The 23,775-nt window shown below is 35.0% G+C and overlaps 1 protein-coding gene, 2 long non-coding RNA genes and 2 pseudogenes across 4 annotated transcripts; 3 read left to right on the plus strand and 2 right to left on the minus strand.

Annotated features, from left to right (window-relative positions):
- The first annotated feature begins 62 nt into the window (after positions 1 to 62).
- LOC104784015 (uncharacterized) lies at positions 63 to 896 on the plus strand. Its single transcript, XM_010509099.2, has 4 exons — positions 63 to 173; positions 278 to 423; positions 546 to 651; positions 739 to 896. Exons 1-4 carry the CDS (start codon positions 106 to 108, stop codon positions 761 to 763), a joined length of 345 nt encoding a protein of 114 aa, XP_010507401.1. The 5' UTR covers positions 63 to 105; the 3' UTR covers positions 764 to 896.
- Positions 897 to 10,215: 9,319 nt separating this feature from the next.
- On the minus strand, positions 10,216 to 11,264 carry LOC147949665 (uncharacterized). Its single transcript, XR_015595365.1, has 3 exons — positions 11,128 to 11,264; positions 10,792 to 10,832; positions 10,216 to 10,691 (listed from the first exon to the last, which is right to left on the minus strand). It is a non-coding gene; the product is annotated as an uncharacterized LOC147949665 (long non-coding RNA).
- A 76-nt stretch (positions 11,265 to 11,340) lies between these two features.
- Positions 11,341 to 12,444, minus strand: LOC147949666 (uncharacterized; annotated as a pseudogene). The gene is made up of 2 exons (XR_015595363.1): positions 12,268 to 12,444; positions 11,341 to 12,146 (listed from the first exon to the last, which is right to left on the minus strand). The product of XR_015595363.1 is annotated as an uncharacterized LOC147949666 (transcript).
- A 2,440-nt stretch (positions 12,445 to 14,884) lies between these two features.
- On the plus strand, positions 14,885 to 15,521 carry LOC147949667 (uncharacterized). The gene is made up of 3 exons (XR_015595532.1): positions 14,885 to 15,019; positions 15,113 to 15,231; positions 15,326 to 15,521. It is a non-coding gene; the product is annotated as an uncharacterized LOC147949667 (long non-coding RNA).
- Positions 15,522 to 16,890: 1,369 nt separating this feature from the next.
- LOC147949668 (putative pentatricopeptide repeat-containing protein At3g15200 pseudogene) lies at positions 16,891 to 21,950 on the plus strand (annotated as a pseudogene).
- The last annotated feature ends 1,825 nt before the right edge of the window (positions 21,951 to 23,775 follow it).

The following is a 23,775-nucleotide window of genomic DNA, read 5'->3' on the forward strand; positions in this document are numbered from 1 at the left end:
AAAAAAAAATATTAACCTTATAAATATAAAAACAAAAGTAGGGTTTTGGTTTTTTTGTTAACAATAAGAGTACACTCGAGAGACGACAGATCTCTCGTCTTCAAGATGGTGCATTCGTATAATTCATCTGAGATCCAGCAAGTCGATTCAAGAAATTACTCACCCTACTCGAGGTATTATATTTCTAGCTAGGGTTTTTAAATAAAAAAAATTATTTGCTGTTTTTTTTTTAAATATTTTCCTTGCAATCTTCTACAACACTTGCTTGTCCCCCAAGCTACCCTTCACATTCAGTCCCACCGATGAAAGATTGTCGTGAAGTTCTAGAAGAAATCTTCACACTGGAAACAGTTTCAGAACAAATATCCAGAGTTGATGATCGAATAAAGGAACTCGAAGAGCGGATGATGAGACTAGATGCCGGTATATATTTATCTATATATATATATATATATCAATAATATATGTATTAAATTCCTATTTTATGATCACTCTCTTGTTATGATCAATCTTTATAGTGTCTAAGGTTTTTTGTATTCTTGCAGCCAGGGCCAAACTCAAAGAAGAACTGATGGAGGATTTTAGGAAGATCGACGAGGAGGAGGAAAGGAGAAACACAGAGTTGCTTAGGAACATTGAAGCACTTAAAAAGTAAGTTTAACAACTGATTTATTTATAGCAAATAGATAAGATCATTGTTTTTAATACTTTTATTGATTATTCTAACCTACAATATAGGTTACTACTCCACAGCAAGCTTTGAGGATCAAACAAGGGTTTTAAAATAAACGAAATTCTAAGGTTTTTTTTTTTTCTTTTGTAAAAGTTTAGTGATTTACATAAATTATTTTGTCACCTGCAATTATCTTTTTAGTTATTAGAATATTTTACGATGGTATTTTAATTATCCCGATAATTGGAGGATTTTTAAAGTCATTTAACAGTTTAACCCTTGTAACTTATGTGGAAGGGTTATATTGAAAATTATTTAAAGTATTTAACAAATTACTAATTCGGATCTCTCGAATGGGTAAGTTTGCAATTACTTTCTTATCAGTTAGTAAATTACCGAACGTATAAAAGCAATTAAAAGTTCGCTCTCGATCTCTCTTTTTCTCTTGAATCACTCATCATCATCATGTCAGAGTTCGTTCTCAAAAAATCTCAGGTCGAGTTTATCAAAGAACTCGAGAAAACGCCTTCCATGGCAGAAAAAATAGTTAAACTGCAAAGAGAAGAGGTTCATATGAGGAAAGATTGGGAGGAGATCGATAAACGTGTTGACGAGCAGAAGAAAGCCGGTGGCCGATAAGTTGAAAGAATTCGATGAAAAGATTGCTGAACTTAAAACAGGTTTAGTAATGATTCTTCTCTTTCATTCATATCCTCTTAATTTCATTTTCTTGATTTCTTTAAAAAAATAAAACAGAGTATACTCTGTTTCGGAGCGTACGTGAGAAGTTATCTCCACCATCCTCCACACATTCTCTTGCCCCACCGGACTCTCTTGCATTGTCTTTAGGCTCAATGCCCCCGCCGAGACTCCCCCTTCCACCATCTTCATCATACTCTCAACCAGCAACGGCCTCGTCGATGTACTTCGATCCACCACCGCCGGGAACTTTCGTACCGCCGCAGGCATTCCATGTTCCACCACCACCAACGGCTCCGTTCTCCTATCAGACACGGCCTGAATCTTTTATGCCTCCACCGACTTACTCTCTCCCGCCGCCGGGGTTCCCTCCTTCATGTTATCCACCACCAACGGCCCCGTGGTCGTACTCCTCTGGCTTACCTTTCTCTTGGCCACAACCTACATGGAACCCTTTCTATGGCCCATTACCACCGGTTGAAGAAGAACCAGAAGCTGCAGAACCAAGATTCAGATTGCAATGGACAGAGGAGCTCATAAGGTCGTTCGATGAAGCAGTGCATTCACTCAGCGGATTATTTAGTAAATCTTCTTATCACTTTTCTAAAGAAATTGTGCTTTGATTTTCATATTTAGGACATTCTGCTTAGTTTTCTTGTTTTTCCTCTTTCGACAGCCGCTACTCCTAAAGGAGTCAAACAGGCGATGGGCATCGAAGGTATAACTGAACAACAAATCAGCAGAAGACTGCAGGAATCTCGAACCCGGGCCACGGACAAGCGCCCAAGAATTGACGACGACGACGCTGGACCATCATCGAGCAAAAGAAGACATTGAGTCTCGGGAATGAGTATTGTATTAGGGTTTTTTGTTGGGTTTAAAAGTTTAAAAAAAAAAAAAAAAAAAAAAATCATCTTTGGTCATTAGCTACGGGAGTAATGCATTGCATTGATTCTGAGACTGTTCTTGATTTGTTTGCCATGCGCACCCCTCTCTTTCTGCGTCTTTCAAGTGTTGCCCCTTTTTTTTTTAATATACAATCACTAGAATGATTCAGTTGTTTGTCCTTTTTTGCTTGTAAATAACTCTTCTTCACAGTTTATTCACAACATATACGTATACATCGAATCACAGAAGGAAATTTGTGTAGAAGTGAAACATTTTTGAAGCATACACATACAAACTGTGAAGAATACAAAAACTCTTTTAATTTGTCACTTTGTGGACTATATACTGTACATATGTTCGTCTTAATTAAGAATCCTATAATTAAAACAATTTCATCTTTAGCACAGTACGTACGTAGCATCTTAATATTCTTATTACTTCAAACAGCACGTGTAACAGGAGAAGAGCTGGTTACATACATAAACACTGAAGCTTTGAGGATCAAACAAGGGGTCTCAAAATAAATGAATTTTTGGGGTCTTTTTTGGTATCTATTGATGACATTACTTTTATCATCTGCAATTATCTTTTAGTTATTATTGTATTTTTAGTTTATAATCAATTACAAGATGGCGTTCTACGTACACACAAAAAAGGGAGATTTCACGCATGTTTCTGTCGCATCTTGGTGGATGCATTTTTTAAACAAAGAGCAGTGGAGAAATCTATATATAATAGCAAACCTATTTTTTAAGGGTCTGCTGACGTCATAGCAAAATCTAACGGTTTAGATAAAAATAAAGTTGATCTTACGGTTGAAAAAAGTTATTTCTTCTCACCCCTTCGCAGCCAAGGATTGCGTCCACATGTTCACACTGCTTCGTTCAAGCATCACACTCCTTGCTTTCTCATATATTGTGAATTGCTCATCACACTCTTTCCTTCTCTCATATATGGTTAACAAACCCTATTTATTCTTTTTAAAAACTTCATTTTGCATTTAACCGTCATTTGAATGTTTTATTATTTCTGCTATTGTAGTTGTGATTTCCCCTTTTTTGTTCTATCCGAAGTGTTCTTTAGTTTCCAGGTAATTTGTTCAATTTCACGGTTCTCCTCATTTTTAGTGTTGGTCGATAATTGAGTTTCAGAGTCGCAACGTTTAAGTCGTGATGTTTTGGTTTTTGTCGTTTCATGTAAGACTCGCAAGTACAAAGAGACACAACTCGTTATGATGTAGTGTATGTTTGTTTTCTATATACGTCAGTGTTGTTGTTGATGTAAATAACAAGTTTCAGTTAATTCTTGTCTTCTCTAGAAGATAAGAGACAAACGTCTCTTGTTCTGTTACAAAATTCAGGTGAATCATTGATCTAAAGACCTCTCGGTGTTCTTATTTTTCGATTTTGTGGGAAAAATTCTATGATTTAGATTAGAAATAAGTGTTGATCTTTTTCTCCTTGTGATGTTGTTTTTGTAACACTTTCTGGTAGTTTTTCTCACCCGGGATTGGATTTGATTTTAAATGTAATGTAAATTTTTACTTGTTTTGTTTGTCTCCCAATTTCCAGTGAATAAGCTTTTGACAGCAACATGCAAAGTCGTGGGAAAATCCTCTTTAGAGGGGTAACAAGCCATTCCCACGGCGACAACCTCTCGTGGAGGAACTGCAACATAGACTTGTGGTTACGTTGTATTCCACGGTAAAGGGATGTTGAGAAGAGATTATCTTTGGACGGTGAAACCGGAGATCCAGCAAACTCTAATCCGCATTACGCAAATACGTTGGCTTTGTCTTCTGAAGGAGAAAGTAGTAGGGAAGGGGATGGGATCTAAGTTTCATGTTGATCACGAGATTAACTCCAGAATATACCTTTGGAGAGGGGAACTATGGAACCTTGAAGTAGATGCTGTTGTGTATTCGACAAATGAGGGAACGTGTGTTCATGATATTAGCATATCAGAAAAAGATGACGGTATGGTAGTTGATGGTTTAGCTTAGTACTAATATACAATCTTATAATTTAAAGGCTGATTAGAGAGAAGAATTAGTGGAAGAAGTTGGTAGGAAGCCGAATCTGCGACCATCGAAGAAAAAAAAGAAAAGTTTGTCGATTATTGACGAAGATAAGTGAATTCTAGAGTTGATGGGCAACCAACTCTAAACTCGAGACATCACTAAAACATAAGTTACAAACGGAGTTGATAAGTAATAGAGAGAAAACATAGTCGATTCCAATTTTAAATGATCTCCCTTAAAAAAAAATACCACCAAAACGTAAAATAGAAAACGATCGTAGACAAACTTAATTCATCGTGCGTGTTATCTTGTTAGTTGTAAACTCTAAAATAGTTGTAACTTAGGACCCGACCGATGTGCGGATTTATAGTTTTATCAATTAAATTAAATTTAACAAAAATATATTAAAATTTGTTGTATGTTATTTATAAATTTTATTTTTGTTATAATATACTGACTTATATTCATTTACAAATCTCTTATGTAAGTTACTATTAAAAGTTATGTATGTTACTATTAAAAGTGTATCTTTTACATTTAAATATACTCTATGTTACAAATATATTATTTATCACCACCTAGAAAATGTCTATATGAACACATTAAGCCAACTATTTTACTTTCACTCCTGCATAGTTTTTAATTACTAAAATTGTTGGCTCAAAAAACATTTTGAAGAAAAATATATTACATAATATACTAATCAATGATGTATCATCACAATAATGTATGACCACCATGGAGAAAACTTCAACTCCGACCTCATCCCTTATGGAGAGAACCTTGCGTCCAACCTTCTCCACCATGGAGAGAACTTTGGTTTCGCCTTCCTCCCTTGGGGAGATAACCTTACGTCCAACCTCCTTCACCTCCCTTGGGAAGACAACCTTCTGTTCAACCTTCTCCACCATAGAGAGAACCTCGGCTCTGCCCTCTTCCTGTTTGGAGAGAAAATGTTTACATCTTTTTGCTATCTCAAGATGGCTTGCTCCAACAACCAATGAAAGTAAAAACCTTTTTCTAACCTCACAAAATCTTTTGATAGTAACTAATGTTAAATTTTCCAATGTATTTGTGGAAATGTCTCTCTAACACCTCAACCGCCACCTTGCTTAGTGAGCTCATGTCGACTCTCAGTCCATGGGCCCACCTTCCTAAGTGGTTCCTACATCTATCCCCGGCCTGTGGACCCACTCATATTCGATGGCCGGTTTGTTATATTTGGGAAGCTTTAAAAACTTGTTTACCGACCCTACAAATCAACAAATGATATTTCATGTCTTTTGTCCTCACTCGCATAGTTTCGAAAATCACTTCCAAGAAGATCACCCATTATGAAGTTCTCTCAGGACCTTTTACCAAAAAAAATAAGTGCATTTTGATGACATATGTGGCCAAATCAATCTTTGGAACATTACCATAAATCAGGATGTCATAGTCTTTAAGCTTTTATGGATCTATCAACAACGATTTATGTTTTTCCAATCTATCTATCTCTGTTTGTTGTAAGCTTGTGTTTAATTAGCCTAATTTATTCATCTATTAGGTTGATGAGCTTCTACTCGTTATCTCTCTTTGAGATTGAATGAATAATAGTAATAACTATGTTTGCAAAAAAAAAAAGGTTTATGACCAACCAATCAAGGTTGAGAAATTAGAAGAAAATTAATTTGTTATAATTAAAATAAAATAGAAAATTATAAACGCGGTAATATATGAATCCCAACTAATGCAAAGACAAAAATATAAATTAAATAAAACAATCTAAAAATACTATAATCAATTTTAAAAAATAATATTAGGAAAAAAAGACGCATATATTAATCTGTTTTTTGGGTCAACATATTAACATTACCTATTCCCAATTGAAAAAGGAGAAAGTATGAGAAAATTTTGGTTTAAAATAATAAGAAAATTTTATCTTCTCATTAAAAAAAATTCAGTTAAACAAAGTGAAAAGCAGTGTTTTTGAATAAATTATTTAAATATGAAAGGATGTTTACATAGAAGTGAATATTTACAAAATTTAGAATTAATAATTAACTGTATATACTCCTTAATCACTTTTTCTATATACTTTTTTTTGTAGAATTAATAACTTAATATTAAAAATAAATAAATAATATTATAATTTCGAATTTTATGAAATATATATATATAATATCCTTATAATTATATTAAAAATTTTATTTTTTAATAAATTCTGTTATTTTTGATAATTATCTTTTTACATTATTAATATTTTTAAAAACAATTTTTTTTATAATCAAATTTTTCCTATTAAATATTAATTTTTACACATGTCAAAATCTGAAATTGATAACTTGACACATGTCAAAATCTTGTTAATGACTAACTTTGAAAACCTAACTTTATATAATAAGATTTTGATTTTTTGTCTATATTTTAATCGTACTAATTTGGTTGATTTTATATATTCATATCTCATTGAATAATATAGAGCAGTTTGTTAAGTGGACATATGAATAATTTCCTATGTATTGGTACACGACATATTGAAATTTTTTTGACGCTTATATTAACAAAACTAAATTTTCCATGTTTTGATACACAAAATTTTTAACTATCATTGTAAACCTTTTGTTCCTTAAAAGTACTGATCTATTATGTTTTCTCTCCCAAACTTTAATTGAGGAAACTGTTACCATATCATGTTGCTTCCATCATTCATCGTGGGGTAGTATAAAAGATTAAGCATATATGTTGATAGTTTTGTTGTCCGTGTTATGTGTTGTGTTGCGGTCGACTAATAAGTAGGAGTATCTAGATTGTTCTCTGGAAGGGGCATTCGAACAGAGATGAGGGAAGTTGTAATAATCAGATTTTGCTGAATACATATGTGACGCAGAGTGAAAGCTGTGAGGAGAGGTTGGGGAACTGCTGACGAGTTATTCAATTGACTTATACTGTATAGTTAATTATATGGTGTATTAACATAGTAGAGTCTCCTTTAGCTCTTACTATCTTTATACACTTGTATAGAGTATAAATACTCCTTGTATGATACATTAGTTCATTAATGAGAAAATATCCTTTCATCAAAGTTAATATGGTGCAAGCCTCGATGATGGGAGAGTATTAAAGCCAAGGTTTAGCGGCAAAGGGATGTGAGAAAAAAAAGAATGTATCTATTGAAAAAGTGGAAGTAGGTATTATCTTAATCAGCAGATTATTTGAAATTTATACTGATATATTAGTCACGCAAGAGAAGAAAATTATATGGGCAAAAAATACATGTTTAGAGGTGATCTTAGGGATTTCATTTCTGTACCTTTTTCTTCGTTTGTGTTCCTTTAATTTTTTTTCATACACCCACGCCGTCGAGCTATGAGATGTTTACTCTTCAGTCTTCACATCTTACATTCTTCTCAATGTTCTCATAATTAGATAATTAAAACCTTTTGTTCTCACTAAAATGTCACTTTTTCGTTGAGGTGATAAATCCTCTTATAATTGGATATATATCATATGTTGTCCTCTCTTAAATCTTTCAATTTCCCGTTGTGATTATCATTTTTTTGCCACATCGTTAGCATTCAAAATTTGATATATCGGAAAAAACTAAAGCCAAAGAAAATTTTCGGTAATTTTTTTTTTAAAAAGAAAATCTTTAGAAGGTTATCAAGTTTATCTTCTAATATACAAATGGACAATTGAGTTCGGGGAAGATATTTTGGGTTCGAATTTTCTGTCCAGAAACGTAGCGCTCTGGTATATTTAGCTTTCCTGTCAGCTTCGGTTAAACACTCACCGAAATTGGATATTCTTGGATTGTATTCAAAACCTTGAAATATATTTTGGGTTTGCATCAGATTTGGTATACTTTTTTTAATCCGAAACAAAGTAAAAAAAAAAAATCTGAGATCAATCCGAATTCAATGAAGAAAATAAAATCAATTCAAATTATGAAGAACATACCAAACTGAATAAAGTGAATATAATCATTAATAAAAAGAATCAAATCAAACTGAAAACATAAAAAAAAAAAAACCATTGAAAACACTAAAACACTAAGTTCTTTTTTTTTTGAACAAGCACACACTAGGTTCAAGTAGAGTAGAGTTACTATTAGAGAATCAAGTGTTACAAAAGAAAAAAAAAGAGTTTTACAAGTTCAAGGAATCAATGTTAATTATTTAAAGTTTTTACTTTACCATGCGGGAAAACATGATTTATCAATGTTAATTATTTAAAGTTTTCACGCAACCCACGGGTTGACTTCCTAGTTTTAATATAAAAAGAAACTTCCTTTCTAATAGTGCGTGTGTTAACTTATAATTAAGTTTCTTTTGTTAAAGATAAGAAGTACAGTCGAGAGACGACAGATCTCTCGTCCTCAAGATGGTGCATTCGTATAATTCATCTGAGATCCAGCAAGTCGATTCTAGAATTTACTCGAGGTTTTGTATTTCTAGCTAGGATTTTTTTAATTCTTTTTTTTTTTTGCTGTTTATTTATTTTAATTATTTTCGTTGCAATCTTCTACAACACTTGCTTGCCACCCAAGCCACCCTTCACATTTAATCCCACAGATGAAAGAATTTCGTGAATTTCTAGAAGAAATCTTCAAACTCGAATCAGTTCCAGAACAAATATCCAGAAAGATGATCGAATAAAGGAACTCGAAGAGTGGAAGATGAGAGAAGATGCCGGTATATATATGTTTTAAATTTCTATTTTATCATATATTTCTATATATATTTCACTCTCTTGTTATGATTAATCTTTATAGCTAGTGTCTAAGGTTTTTTGTATTCTTGCAGTCAGGGCCAAACTCAAAGAAGAACTGAGGGAAATCACAGAGTTGCGTATGAAAGTCGCGGAAGAGCTTAGGAAGATGGACGAAGAGGAGGAAAGGAGAAACACCGAGTTCCTTAGGAACATTGAAGCGGTTAAAATGTAAGTTTAACAACTGATTCATTTACATCAATAGAAAATATCATCGTTTCTAATACTTTATAGGTAGATTAAAGATTATTTTTGCTACTATAGGTTACTACTCCACAACAAACTTTGAGGATCAAACAAAGGTTTGAAAATAAATGAAATTTTGAGGGTTTTTTTTCTTTTTCTTTGGCATCTAACTATCTATTGATAGTTATTTAAAAATTCAGTGATTTACATTATTTTTGTCATCTTTAGTTATTAGAATATTTTACAATGATTTCTTACTTTATGTTCGAGAAAAGATGTCGTTCTACTTCTACATGTGTATGTAGTAAGTACACAATACAATACATACACACAGAAAAAAGAGAGATTAGTTTCATCACTTCATGTGTACGTACTTCTCATTATAAGAAATATGAGCTTCGGTAGCACACGAATAATGCTACTAAAGAGTTTTTGTAGCGCATTTGAAAACGCTGTATAATGAGCAGTTACAGTAGACTCCCATTTACCATAGCAGTTTTTACGCGCTATGGTAGATTGACCTATTATAGCGCTAATAGTCTACTATTTTATATTATTAACTAGCGCTTAGTTTGTGCTATTATGTTTGTTTTCATAGCAAACATTTCATGCTGTGTAACTTGTAATGATAACACATTATATGTGCTGGTGGATGTTGTTTCCTGACATTATGGTTCTCGAATTTAACACTATAGTAGAACAAAATACTTGCTATGGGAAAGTGTTATATAGCGGTTTCCTTTTGTTATTGTGTAGTTTTTAATGGCTACTATACCTTGCGATACCATCATTTACAATAGCATTTATCAATTGCGGTATAATAATGTATTCCAGCATTTTTCTCGTGCTATAATATAAGATTTCTTGGCTTTTATTTTGTACTATGTAATATTTATCATGACACTGAGAAAATTCTGTTTATATTGCAATTTGGATCTATATTTAACCTATATTGCATATATATTGAGTTGCATAATAATTTGTTATTTGAAACATTGAATTGCACAAAATGCAATTAGCTTTAATTTATGAAACACAATGACTCATAAAATATCATATTACATAAAGTTAACTTAACAAAATGTAAACATCACATGAACTAAAAAAACATGAACTCGCTCTAAGAGTGGTTACCATGCCATTATTATTCAAAGAGTCTTGCGGTTTGAGGGCTCTCCTTTCTCTACTTTTGGGCGTTTCATACCAGTGTTGTTGCGTGTATCCTCCACAATGTTTCTCCAAACTTGCTTGTATAGTGGATCAATGTCTTCTTCCTCTAGTTTGATGTGTATTAAGTAGCCTAGGTGAGCACAAGACCTTCTAAACTCTAGCTTGTTATCTCCTTCAGTTCATCATCCGCATCAGTTTGTTGATCGTTGATTGCTTGTTGTTGTGTATGTTGTCTGAGTGTTGGTACAACATTCTTAGCGGGAAGGCCGCAAATGAGTCCCTTACCTTCCATTTAAGTAATATTTTCTGCAGTACCAGATATGATATTGTTTAGAGATGTTTATTTTTAATCAACAACCACAACAATCAAAAGAAAACAATATAATTCAATATAAAAGAGTACAACCTTTGATTGAATGACGAACCTGTGATATCTAGATCCGAAACCTGAAAATGAATAGATTTGTCAACAAGAATCTGCAAAACACCATAAACAATCTCAACAGTCAAAATATTAACAAGAACCTGTTTTTATATTTCTTAAATCTAATAATAATGACTATCAGTGTTGGATTCTATTGAATATCTGCAAAAAAATCTAATTCCAAATTGAAGCAGTAACTAATATAATGTCGTAATACTCAGATCTACTTCATCAAAAAATAAATGAAAATCCAGATTTCTTTTTGAAACAAAGAATCAGAAGATTCGAGAAACAAGCAATAGAAAGAGAGAATAAAACCTTTAGATTCGGCGATGGTGAAAGAGATGATATGAGTTCTTCTTTAGATTCAATCTGTGTTTTTTTTGGTGTTTGGCAATGGTGAAAGAAGCTTCCAGATTGAGAGTTTATTGGGTTTCCTTGGAGAAAAGTAGATATCGAGATGATGAAAAGTTAATAAAAAGGGCTGATTAATGACGCATTTTTCCATATGTGCTCTTATTACTGAAATGCCACTGTAAGTCTTCCGCTGTGTCCTCTGAACTGAACATCCTCTTGAGACGTGGAATTATCGGAAAGTACCTAAGTACTTTATGTGGAGTACCTTTCTTCACCTCACCAGTTCGCTTGTTAATCTTCCATCACGAAGAATTGCATTTAGGACAACTGTCGAGCTCTTCGTACTGATTTCTAAATAGACAACAGTCATTTACACAAGCGTGTATCTTCTCATAACCCATATCAAAAGATTTGAAGAATTTCTTCACCTCATACAAGGATGTGTGCAATACATTATCCTTGGGTAGCATCTGTTTTAAAGTCTCAAGTAGACTATCAAAACTTCTGTCAGACCAACCACTCTGAGTCTTTAACCTAAAGAGTGAAACAATCGCATATAGTTTGCTATAGTTTGTGCAACCTGGATACAGTGGTGTTTCTGCATCAGCTAGCTTGGCTAAGAACTCATCTTCTACCTTATCATCCCCATCAGCAGCATCAATTAAATCACCCTGACTAACCAGCTCTTCATCCATAAACTCAGCAGCTTTGAACAAATCTAAGATCTCTTCGTTCCACTGGCTTGTGTTCTTCTACATTCAGTCCCTGATTTCACTTCTCCATGATGAAACCAGTCCTCCCTCGACTTGTAACTCCAATCCATTCCCCTTGTTACAAGATGATCAACAACATCAGCGTCTGAGTGGCGATATACGTTGCGACAGTCAATACACGGGCAAATAATCATTGCATTGTCTCTTAAACCTGCAGCCACAAACCTCACAAAATCCCAAGCACCTTTCTCATAACCAGGATCGGTTCTGCAATGAAGTAAAATAAAAGCAAAAAACCAAAAGAAAAAAAACGAATTACAAACTTTAAAAAATCTTTAACATATCAATTAAACCAATAAACTCAACTATAAAAAACGTTTTCACATACCTGTTAAGATGAACCCATGTCTTTTCCATAACCATTTTATGTCCTTACCCATAAAGAAAACAAAACAAACACATAATAATAACACAACCACCAAACAAATACCAAACAAACACCAAACAAACATATTCACACATTCAGCAACAGTTTATTAAAACGAAATATCAAACAACCAATTCATTCAACTCGTAAACAAATGCATCAAATGTCAGTTTCATTGTGAGAACTAGCCTCTGTGTTCTGATGCAAACAGGCAGATGATGTAGGCAGAAGATCCGGCTGATGAGATGATTACCTGACAAAATTTAAATCGGTCGAAAATTAAATCAGAGTACATATAATGGTCAAAAAATAAATCAGAGTACATAGTAAAGAACTGAAATACATCAATTGAATGCCTTATACCATTCAGGTGGATGAGATCAGCTGGGTTCGAATCTACTGAGATCGGCTGAGCTATTGAGACAGAGACAGAGGCGGAGAGAGACTAAGGCGGAGAGAGACTGAGGCAGAGAGAAACTGAGACAGAGAGCGACGGAGACACAGAGAGCGACGGAGATAGAGAGCAACAGAGATAAAGCGATGGATACCGGAAAGAGAGACAGAGATAACAGAGATAGCTACACAGAGACTGTGGGAGATTTTGGTGCTGAGAATCAAGGTCTTGTCAATGAGAATCGAGATTTCATGGAATGGGTATTGAAATTTCAGGATAGGAATCAAAAACTTTGAGATTGAGATAAGAGATCTAAGAAAATTTTAGAGAATCTGAAAAGCTTTTTGTTTTCTGGGTTTTTTTGTTTTTTTGGCTAAGTGTAAAAGACAGTGTTTAATTTTTGGTCATAGTTAGAATCGAGACTTTTTTTTGTTTGGGGGAAAAAACCCAATTATTTTGCATCCAAAATACATCTTCCCGGCTATAATACTGATTTTTATGTTCCCGCTTAATGAAAATATATACTAGCGTTAATATAATGCTACGAAATATTTGGCATCCGATTTTGGTATTTTTAGTAGCAGTTCGTAAATTTGTGCTACAAAGGTCTGCTACCGAAACTCATATTTCTTATAGTGTCTGTATCTCTAGGTGGAAAAAACATTTTTAAATTTTAATACAATGAACAATGGAAACGTATAGGATAAATATAAGGGCTCTCTTCGAAATTTCAAACAATATTTCAGTCGTGGAAGAAAAATTACAAAATTATTTTCACTACATTTAATATGAGATAAAATTTGGGAAATATATTTAACAACAAAAGAAAGACTCGAATAGACTAATTCAGACGTGGGCGGGTTTGGTAATTAAATTATGAGAAATTTTGAAGTCCTTTAACAGTTTAACCCTTTTAACTCATGTGTAAGTTTGCAACTTCTTCTTATCCGTTAGTAATTAGGGACCTTTTTTACCCGAGAGAACGTATAAAAGCAATTGAAAGGATCTCACTTTTTCTCTTCAATCACTCACTCATCATCATCATCAACATGGCAGAGTTTGTTCTCAAGATATCTCAACTAGAAAAAAACACCGTCGATGCCAGAAAAGATAGTTTAACTGGATAAGTTCATCCGAAAATACGAAGAACTGTTTGTAATTCTTCTTTTTCATTCATATGCTCTTATCATCTATGTTTGGAAGATTCTTCTCAATTCATTTTCTTGAGTTTCTTTCAAAAAAAATAGAGATTACTTTGTTCTGCAGCGTCCGTGAGAACTTAACTAGGGTTTCCTGGCTTCCACCATCCTCCAAACATCCTCTCGTCCCGCCAATCGACTCTCTTGCATTATGTTTAGATAAATAGGAAATTAGTACATTTCTAAAACTTATTTGGAAAGTTAGCGAACAGGAGAATTAGTCGTGGGGACAATCTGTAAAATAGAAAAAAGAGTGAAAGAGAGAAGTGATTTGTGTGTGTTAAAGGAGAGAGAAAGCAAAAAAAAAATTATTCTTATTATTTTTTATATATGTCTTCTTATTTAGTTATTCAAATATTTTGTAATATATATTTTTTTCTAAATTTATGTCACATACAAAAAAATCTATATTTTTTCTTTATAATTTGATATACATTTTGTTTTTTTTATTTTAAATATATTTTATATTACAAACTGATATATATGATGGTTTGTACACAACTTATATCAAAAAGTATTAATGGCACAGAACCATGGACAAAAAAATGTAAAGCAATCAACTGATCAGAAAATAATACGTACGAAACCGGCAACCACATTATTATTATTATTATTTTGTCGTCAACATTGTTAATAGTTTCGTCGATCAATTAATTCTCGTTTTTCTATTGTTTCTAAGAATTATCAAAGGAAAGAGAGATCACTAATGGAATCTAAATCGTAATTTGTTTAGATTTTACCAAATATCTTTTTACAAACCAAAAAAACCGCAATAAAGAATATTCGAGATAGATATATAGTTAAATAACAACCTTGGTATTATTATCTTCTTATAAAATATAATATTTAAAAAACGGTATCTTGGCAACGTTGTAATATTATTTGTTAGAATCGGGCGAGTTTTTTTTTTTGGCAACACTAATATTATTTAATCTTTACCCTATATATAATTACAGCGACAAAAGTTGAGAGTTTGTTTGGCGAAAGAGAAGAAGAGACGACATATCTCGTTATGGAGAATGGTGCATGCACAGCCGCATTATTCATTTGAAATCCGACAAGTCCGTTCACGTTTATTCTTAATTCGTCATCCTCGTCCAAGACACTTGAAGAAGATGAGGTAAATTTCGAGGGTTTTTAATGTGTTTTTTTTTCCACTCTGATTCAAAAACCTTTCTTCTCTCCCAAGCTTCTCTTCACTTTCAATCCCCAGGAAGGATTTTGGTGAGTTCCTGGAAGAATTCTCAAAACTCAAATCAGTTCCGGAAATAATATCCAGAATTGACGACTATCTTAAACAATTGAAACAGGAGATCAGGGATCTAGATTTAGGTACTGATTTTGATTTCTCTGTTTGATCATTCTTTCTATTTTATTCTCTATTTTAAATAAACAAATAAACCTTAATGTGTTCATATTCGTGTAGCCAAGGCTATTATCGCCGAGAGGATGAGGATTCGCTCCATAGAAATCGCCGAGTTACGTGCCTTAAAGCAAACTCTACTCCGGAAGAAGAACTGAGGATCAAAAGATTCAAATTAATAAATTTCATTCTATAATGAACGCGGTTAAGGGGTTTTTTGTTTGTGTTTTTTTCTTTAACATATATCTTGTCATATGCATGCCCGTACCTTTTTTAATGTTCTTATAATATTTAGAATGTTTTCCTATATTATATTCGAGAATTTTTGTTTATTTTTTTACAAGAAGAAAAGTTGTAGCAATCGATTCATATATAGTGGAACCGTAACATCCAAGAAAAAAAGATTATGAAATTCAGATGGCGTGTGATTTTATTGTATTGGAAACATGTATTTCCAAAGAATTTTAATACGACGACTGTTTACCTATGTCTATGGGAAGGGTGCTGATCTCATCACCTCCAGAATCATACGAGTATATGACTTAGGACTTCTCTGGTCAGGGAGCATTTAATAACAAACCTTGACATAATGACATGCATGCATATTCTTCTTGAGAGATCGATGTTAATTATCAAACAGAGCGTTCTTGAGCGGTGCTTCCCAACAATTTACATGCATTACCGTATTAGTTGTTTTTTTTTTTTTTTTGTCTGCACGAATTGCCAGAACTATATCATGTACTAAAATTTGTTATTATCATTCAAATCTTAGTTTGGTCAGCAAATTTTTTTAATTGTATAAAGTAAATTCTATTTGTTATTTAGTGAAAATATACCAGTTTGTCACAAATTTGGCAATTAATTGCTAGATTAACACTTCATCCTATCCAATAACTAGAATGATACAATTTTTATGTAAAAAGACTAAAAACCCAGATTTTTTTTTAACTTCTATTTTGAAAAACGAAAAACCCAAAAATTATAGTGTTTAATATTTTGATTTAAAAATATGATTAATTAAAAATATAAAATGATTAAAAAATATGATGTTTATTTTTAATATAATATATATATAAAAAAATATGATTTAAAATGTAATGTATAAAAATAATATTCAAAAATTGTTTTATAAAAATATTATGTATAAAGATGATTTAAAAATATGAAGTTTAAGGTTATATAGTTTAAATAAGTTTTATAAAAAATATAATGTATGAAATTACAACTAAAAAATAATGTATATAAAAAATGTTAAAATAAGATTTATGAAAATATAATCTAATATATATAAATATGATTTTGAATATGATGTTAATTTTTTTAATATGATTTAGGAAAATGAAAATGTATAAAATATGCTTTAAATATATGAGTTTAAAAATATAATTCATAATATGATTTATAAAAAATATAATTAATAAAAATAGGACTGAAAAATATAAAAAATAAATCTGTTGTCACTATATTTACATTTTAAATCTAATAAATCTGTTATTAAATATTTTTGAAAACTGAAAAATTGTAATGTTTAATCATAAACTCGTTAGATTTAATTTAAGAGTTATTTCTTTTTACAATGTTAATTGCAACAATTTGTATATGTTAGTGAATAATGGTTAACTGAAGAGATGGTTCTTCTTCGATCTGATTGGAGACCAGCTTATGTACTTTCCCAATTGATCGTTAAACATTGGAGACCGGCCAGTTTATCTAATCTAGCTCTCCTTGGTGTATAGATTCTCCATGTTCTTGGGAAAATACGGCGCGCTTCGAAGAGTTCCACCAAGTGCTCGACGATATGTCTAAGAGCAATGAATGGATTTGTTAACGAGATCGATCGAAGACATATATGCGGTTTTGCTAAACCGATACGCTGCTGGGCACAAAGTAGATGAAACAGTAAAGAGTAAATATTTGAGAGGAGAAGAGAGTTTGGGATTAGAGGTCAGGATGATCTGGTTGCATTCCATGGGCTTTTGATGTGGTTGTGTAGGTATAAAAGCATGTTGAATTTGCGGAGACCACCTTCTTGTGCTCTCGTAGAAGAGAGTCAATTTGGTTAAAGCCATGCATGAATATTACCTAAGAAGCTAAGAAGATTTGGAAAGATATCATTGCTTCTAAATGTAGGCATGTTGTCAGTGAGAACAAGTGATAGAAGGGTTTTGAGATATTGAACTTTACTTTCCTTATTGATGTTTTGTTCATTACATCAAGGTTGTACTTATACAACAATAGGAACATTCTAGACTCTTACCAAAGCCTAAGGATCTTATGACACTTGTTTGTCATCTACTCACTCTCTAATGATGAGAGACTATCATAACGGCTAGATAGGACGATTGCACAGCTCTCTCCAGCTGGTGGTCCTCGTACCTTCGTCGTCACACTCTTCCTTTGTTTTGTACTTTTGTCATTTTGTTGCAGTGGAGGCAAAGTAGCTTGTTAGGCTAAACTTGCAACTGTTGTTGGGCTTGGACTCTTGTTTATTGGACTTGGACTCTCATCCCCTGCAAACTGATGGTGGGAGGACGCCCAACACTCAGTTTGTACCGAAGCTGTTGAAAAGCTTGACGGGGAAGTGATTTTGTGAGGATATCTGCAAGTTGCAGAGCTGCAAGAACATGTTGAACCTCCAAAAGACCAAGTGCGACCCTTTCTCGAACATAAGGGTAGTCCACCTTAATATGCTTGGATCGGTTATGAAATACTGGATTTGCAGAGAGATGAACTGCAGAGAGATTATCACATCGTAAAACTGCAGGCTTGGACTGAACAACACCCAAATCTCTCAGAACAAATGATATCCAGGTTAGTTCTGAAGCCGCCGTAGCTAGAGCCCTATACTCTGCCTCTGTGGAGGATCGTGACACCGTAGGTTGTCTTTTTGCGGACCAAGAGATCAAGTTCGAACCAAGAAGTGCACAAAAGCCTGTTGTAGAACGTCGAGTATCCTGACAACCAGCATAGTCACCGTCACTATAGGAGACCAAAGACAAGACTCCACTATCAACAACCAAGGATAGATCACTGTTCCGATACATGTGAAGACCCATTGTGGTTGTGCCTCTTAGATACCGTAGGATTCGTTTCAGAAGGTGAAAGTCGGACTCTGTTGGAGCATGCATACGCTGACAAATGAAGTTCACTGCAAATTGTATGTCTGGACGAGTGATTGTAAGATATTGTAGTTTGCCGGCTAAGCTTTGAAAGTAACTCGGTTCAGAGAATAACCGCTCGTCTTTGAAGACATTGTCCAAGCGAATAGGCAGAGGAGTATGAACAGGATTGCATGTTGACATGTTGGCATGATGTAAGATTTCCTCTGCATATTTAGCTTGATTAAGAAACAACCCATTAGGAAATGTTTGTGCTTGAATCCCCAAGAAGTAGTGTAAATTGCCCAAATCCTTCATTGCAAACCTTGTGTTGAGTTCTGCAAGCAATGACTTGAAAAGATCAGAATTAGAACCAGTTAGTAGTATATCATCCACATATAATAGTAGGACCATGGTGTTGCCATTGTGATGATATACAAAGAGAGATGGATCTGCTATACTGCACACAAAACCATACCCAATCAGAAACCTGCTGAACTTATCAAACCAGGCATGTGGGGCTTGTTTTAAGCCGTATAAGGCTTTCTTCAAGGAACAAACATGATTTGGCTTTGCAACATCCTCAAAATCTGGTGGTTGAATCATGAAAACTTGTTCTTGCAGATCCCCATGGAGAAAAGCATTCTTAACATCAAGTTGAGTAACACTCCAGCTCTTTGAAGTAGCTACTGCAAGAACAATCCTTATAGTTGGTGCCTCCACCGGACTTTTCTGATTCAAAGTAGCTGAGGGTAGAAGTTTACTGATAAAATTTGCAGAATAGAAAGCCTCAACCCAAAAACGCAAAGGAACTTTGCTCTGAAACAGCATTGAAAGACCAAGTTATGTTAGGTGCCGATGCTCCCTTTCTGCAATACCATTCTGTTGTGGTGTGAATGGACAAGATAAGAAATGTTTTATACCATGATCCTGCAAATGCTTTCTAAATCTTGTGCTCATAAATTCTCCACCTCCATCACTCTGAAAAATTCTGATCTTCTTACCAAATTGATTTTCAACTTGTTTTTGAAACACTATGAACACATCACAAAACTCAGCCTTCGTTTTCAAAGGAATCAACCAAGAATATCGAGAGAATGCATCAATGAAAACGGCATAGTATATAAATCATTGGACAGATACAACTGGAGATGGTCCCCAAAGATCACAATGGATTCGATCAATGGGTTCCTTGGCACTAAAATCAGAACTAAAAAACGGTAATTGACAACTCGTTCCCATCTGGCAAGGTCCACAAACGAGAGATGTGCTGCTCTTATTAGATGATATCGCCTTGCTGTTCTTGAGATGTTGGAGAATCTGAAGATTTGCGTGTCCTAGACGTTGATGCCAGATCATATCACTAGCAACAGACTGTCGATTTGAGAAGTAAGCCACAAACTCCTTATTCTCCAACATATAAAGGGTCTTACGATGAGGTCCTTTTATCACCACTTTCTGAGTTTGCAGGTCAATTACATACACAACATTAGCATCAAAAACACACCACAAGGATAATCATCACATAACTTCGATACTGATAGTAACGACTTCTGCACTGATGGACAAACAAGAACATCTAAGAGAGGAAGACTACCTGTAGGAGTGGTGAGTGTTGTAGAAACAACATGAGTAATAGGAAGATGGGCTCCATCATCTACCATCACTGTTTCAGAACCATTATATGGTGTAGTCGTTGTTAACTGAGTAGCAGAGGCAGTGATGTGAGCAGAGGAACCAGATTCTGTAACCCACTCCTGACCGCAAGTGTCTGAGACCTGAAGCGCAGCAAGAGCTTGTGGGACGTCATCACTCTGATAAGCATTATCAAATCTGTTCCAGCACTTAAGAGCAACATGACTAACCTTTCCACAGATTTGACCAACAGGACGACTGTTGTTGGATCCTCCAGACTGAGACTGATTCCAACCAGAGTTGTTGACCTGTTGAGAGAAACCACGACCACGAGTAGAGAAGTTTCCTCGACCTCCTCTACCACGAGAGTTGGATCCACGGCCTCGATAACCAGAGAAACCACCTCTTTGAGCTTGAAAGGCCAAGTTTGGCGAGACCTCCGAAGCAGTTTCATACGACTGTAACTTCGAATCAAATCCCGCGACCTCAAGAACCACATCGTTAAGTGTAGGAGAAGGCAAGAAAGACAGGGAGCTCTGGATAACCGTAGCAATGGGGTCATATTCCCTAGCTAATCCATTCAGAAACAGGACAACCTTCATAGATTCATTGACATGCTTGCCTATCGCACTAAGTTTGTCACAGACAGCACGAAACTCACGACAATACACAGAAAAACTCTTATCTTTCATGTTCAAAAGATTAAGGCGACGCAGCAACTCACACTCTCTAGACACAGAGCTTCGATTGAAACTAGAGGCAAGAGACATCCATACCTCTTGAGACCTTGATAGAGCATGAACGAGACCAAGAACCTCTTCAGAGAGGGTTCCAAAAAGCCATGACTTGATAAGCTCGTCAGTACAGATCCATGCTTCATAAGCTGGATTAGGATTGGTGACTTGTTGATTGTTGACCGTAGTAACTCGAGTAGCTGCCGGCTTTGGGATTTCACCATTAACGAAACCAAGCAGCCTCTAGGAACAGAGCAGAGATTCGAACTGAATTTTCCACAAGAGATAGTTGGTGTCGCTCAGCTTGATAGTAACAGAACTCGCAACATGAATATTAGAAGGAAAAGGATACGGATCGAGTCTTTCTGCCATGAGAACAACCTGTTAGGGTTTCAAGAAAGCTCTGATACCATGAGAACAAGCGATAGAAGGGTTTTGAGATATTCAACTTTACTTTCCTTATTGATGTTTTGTTCATTACATCAAGGTTGTATTTATACAACAATAGGAACATTCTAGACTCTTACCAAAGCCTAAGGATCTTATGACACTTGTTTGTCATCTACTCACTCTCTAATGATGAGAGAGCATCATAACGGCTAGATAGGACGATTGCACAGCTCTCTCCAGCTGGTGGTCCTTGTACCTTCGTCGTCACACTCTTCCTCTGTTTTGTACTTTTGTCATTTTGTTGCAGTGGAGGCAAAGTAGCTTGTTGGGCTAAACTTGCAACTGTTGTTGGGCTTGGACTCTTGTTTATTGGACTTGGACTCTCAGTCAGCTATGGGACAATGCATGATAAAAGCTTTGACAAAAATGGGGAAATTGGGAAAGACCATATATGGAACTATACAGAGAGCATGTGAGAAACCTAGATGTTAAAATCTGCAATAACGTCATTGATGCTTTGTGTTTCAAGAAGAGAAAATCCTAGAGGCTCTTCAGTATTCAAAGAGATGAGTGATAAGGGCTGCTTTCCTAATGTTGTGGGCCTATAACTCGCTTTTGAAGCATATCTCTGCAAGATTTGGAGCACAGATATAAGTTTGGGAGCTTCTCTGTAAACGATGCAACATATGTAGGTAGTAATTGTTCGTCCAACGACGTGACATTCGGTTATTTAATTTGCTTAAGTGTTCGCAGAAGCCTAAGGATGTTGTGGAGAGGATGAGAAAGAAAAGTTGCAAAATGACAAGCGACTTGTACAACTTGATGTTTTAGGATATATATATATATATGTTCAATGGGGCAATGAAGAAAAATTAGTGGGAGAGAATGGGGGAAAAGATGGAACGAAGTGGATTAGGACCTGATCGGAGAACATATGTTATTCTTGTAGTTGTCGAGGAAAAGGAGATGTTGTGTAGACTACCAAGACTTTTAAAATTCTCTCACTTTCTAATAGAAACATGAAACCATCTCTCAACATGCAGCTACCACTCGAGCTAGTTCAATTTTTGCGATAAACCGGTTGCAACAATGATAATTAATCCACCTACTTGCATATATTCCAGTGTTCAGTGTTGTTTACTGGTTACTACAAGAATTCCAAATGAGAAACGTTCCCTAATATTGTTTCCACCTAACTTATCACTAAAACTTCAGAGGCAGCAAGCATCTACAAGCTTATCAACAATCTTGTATCCTATCTTCAAACAGAAACAACACGAGAGGTTTAGTACATTACCTTCTTCATCTGTGTTCAGGCTTCAGATTTCTTAGATTTGTTTTGAATGCGCCTCTTCTCGGTTTGGTGAGCTCTCTTAGGAGCTGAATCAGGTTTCTCTGTCGGAGCTGAATCAGCTTTCTCTGTCGGAGCAGTCACCTCACACACCGAAACATGTATAATTCAATCCCAAACCCTTGGAAAATTACGCCACTTTCCAAAATACAACAACTCTTCAGTCTTGCAGGCATTAGAAGAGCTAGCTTTCGAACTAATTGACCCTAAAGACTTACGTCAACAACATTTTAAATGTGCAGGAAGCGAGGTGATTAGCATTTCTTGATTAAACTCAACCAAACAGAGCCATCCAGAATACTTTAAATCGTAAGTGAAATGAATATTGTTAAATATGTGGGGTTTTAGTAATTATGCATAACAAACAGTGAAAGGTTTACTTTGTAATTCTCCTAATTCTTTCTCCTATATATAACGCAGAGAGAGGATCAGTTTCTTCCGTCGCGAGCCATCTCCTAATTCTTTCTCCTATATAACGCAGAGAGAGGATCAGTTTCTTCCGTCGCAAGCCATCATGAGTTACGAGAATAAGAGTCTTGATGAATTTCTTGACCATCTTCATACCATTGATCCAATTCCCAGTAAACTTGCCAAAATAGATGAACGTTTGATGGAGTTAGAAGAGAAGATTAAAGAAGATGAAGATTTGCTCAAGAATATTCATGATCGGACTTACCGGAGAAACGAAGGTTAGTATATATCATCTTCTCATCAGCTTAACCCTCTTTATTCCTTCTTCCTCTCTCTAAGTCTCAAATCTTTTCACGCATGCAGAAATTGCTCAACTTCGAGGTATTCGTCAAACCGTGCTTCAATCACAGTCTTCGTCATCATCATCTGTTCAAGTACATCCAACAGGATTGAGGGAGTTGGAGTTATTCCCGTCGTCAGTCTCACACTTTGTTCGAAGACCCCCTCATTCCTCTGATCATCATCGTCGATCGCGTTTGGGTGATATGTTGTCAACGACTTCATCCTCCTCTCCGTCACCATTTCATCCTCCCGATTCATCTAATCGACCACTCTTCGGTAGCTTATCGGCATCACCATCGTCTACTCGTCCACGTTTGGGTAACATCTCGCCGGTGCCGTTATCCTCGTCTCCGTTGAACCCTTTTCTTTATCCTCATCCCCAAGGCCCAAACCCACGACTACAGATCTTACAAGACCCACTTCCTCTTCCACTGCCAAATCCAAACCAACACCCTCTTCCACGACCACGAGTACCAAGAATCAGGTGGGAAGGTCGGCTTCAACAGGTGTTTGATGAGTCAGTTGCTAGCCTATGGGGATTAACGGGTAATT

Source organism: Camelina sativa, chromosome 1, assembly GCF_030686135.1.
Source record: "Camelina sativa cultivar CO46 ecotype springtype chromosome 1, ASM3068613v1".
Classification (NCBI taxonomy): domain Eukaryota; kingdom Viridiplantae; phylum Streptophyta; class Magnoliopsida; order Brassicales; family Brassicaceae; genus Camelina; species Camelina sativa.

Excerpts from the sequence above, each read along its gene's own strand:
- LOC104784015 (XM_010509099.2), top strand. The coding sequence starts at position 106 with ATGGTGCATTCGTATAATTCATCTGAGATCCAGCAAGTCGATTCAAGA. Across the intron at positions 174-277 it reads AATTACTCACCCTACTCGAG|CTACCCTTCACATTCAGTCC; the intron begins GTATTATATTTC and ends TTGTCCCCCAAG. Across the intron at positions 652-738 it reads AACATTGAAGCACTTAAAAA|GTTACTACTCCACAGCAAGC; the intron begins GTAAGTTTAACA and ends CCTACAATATAG.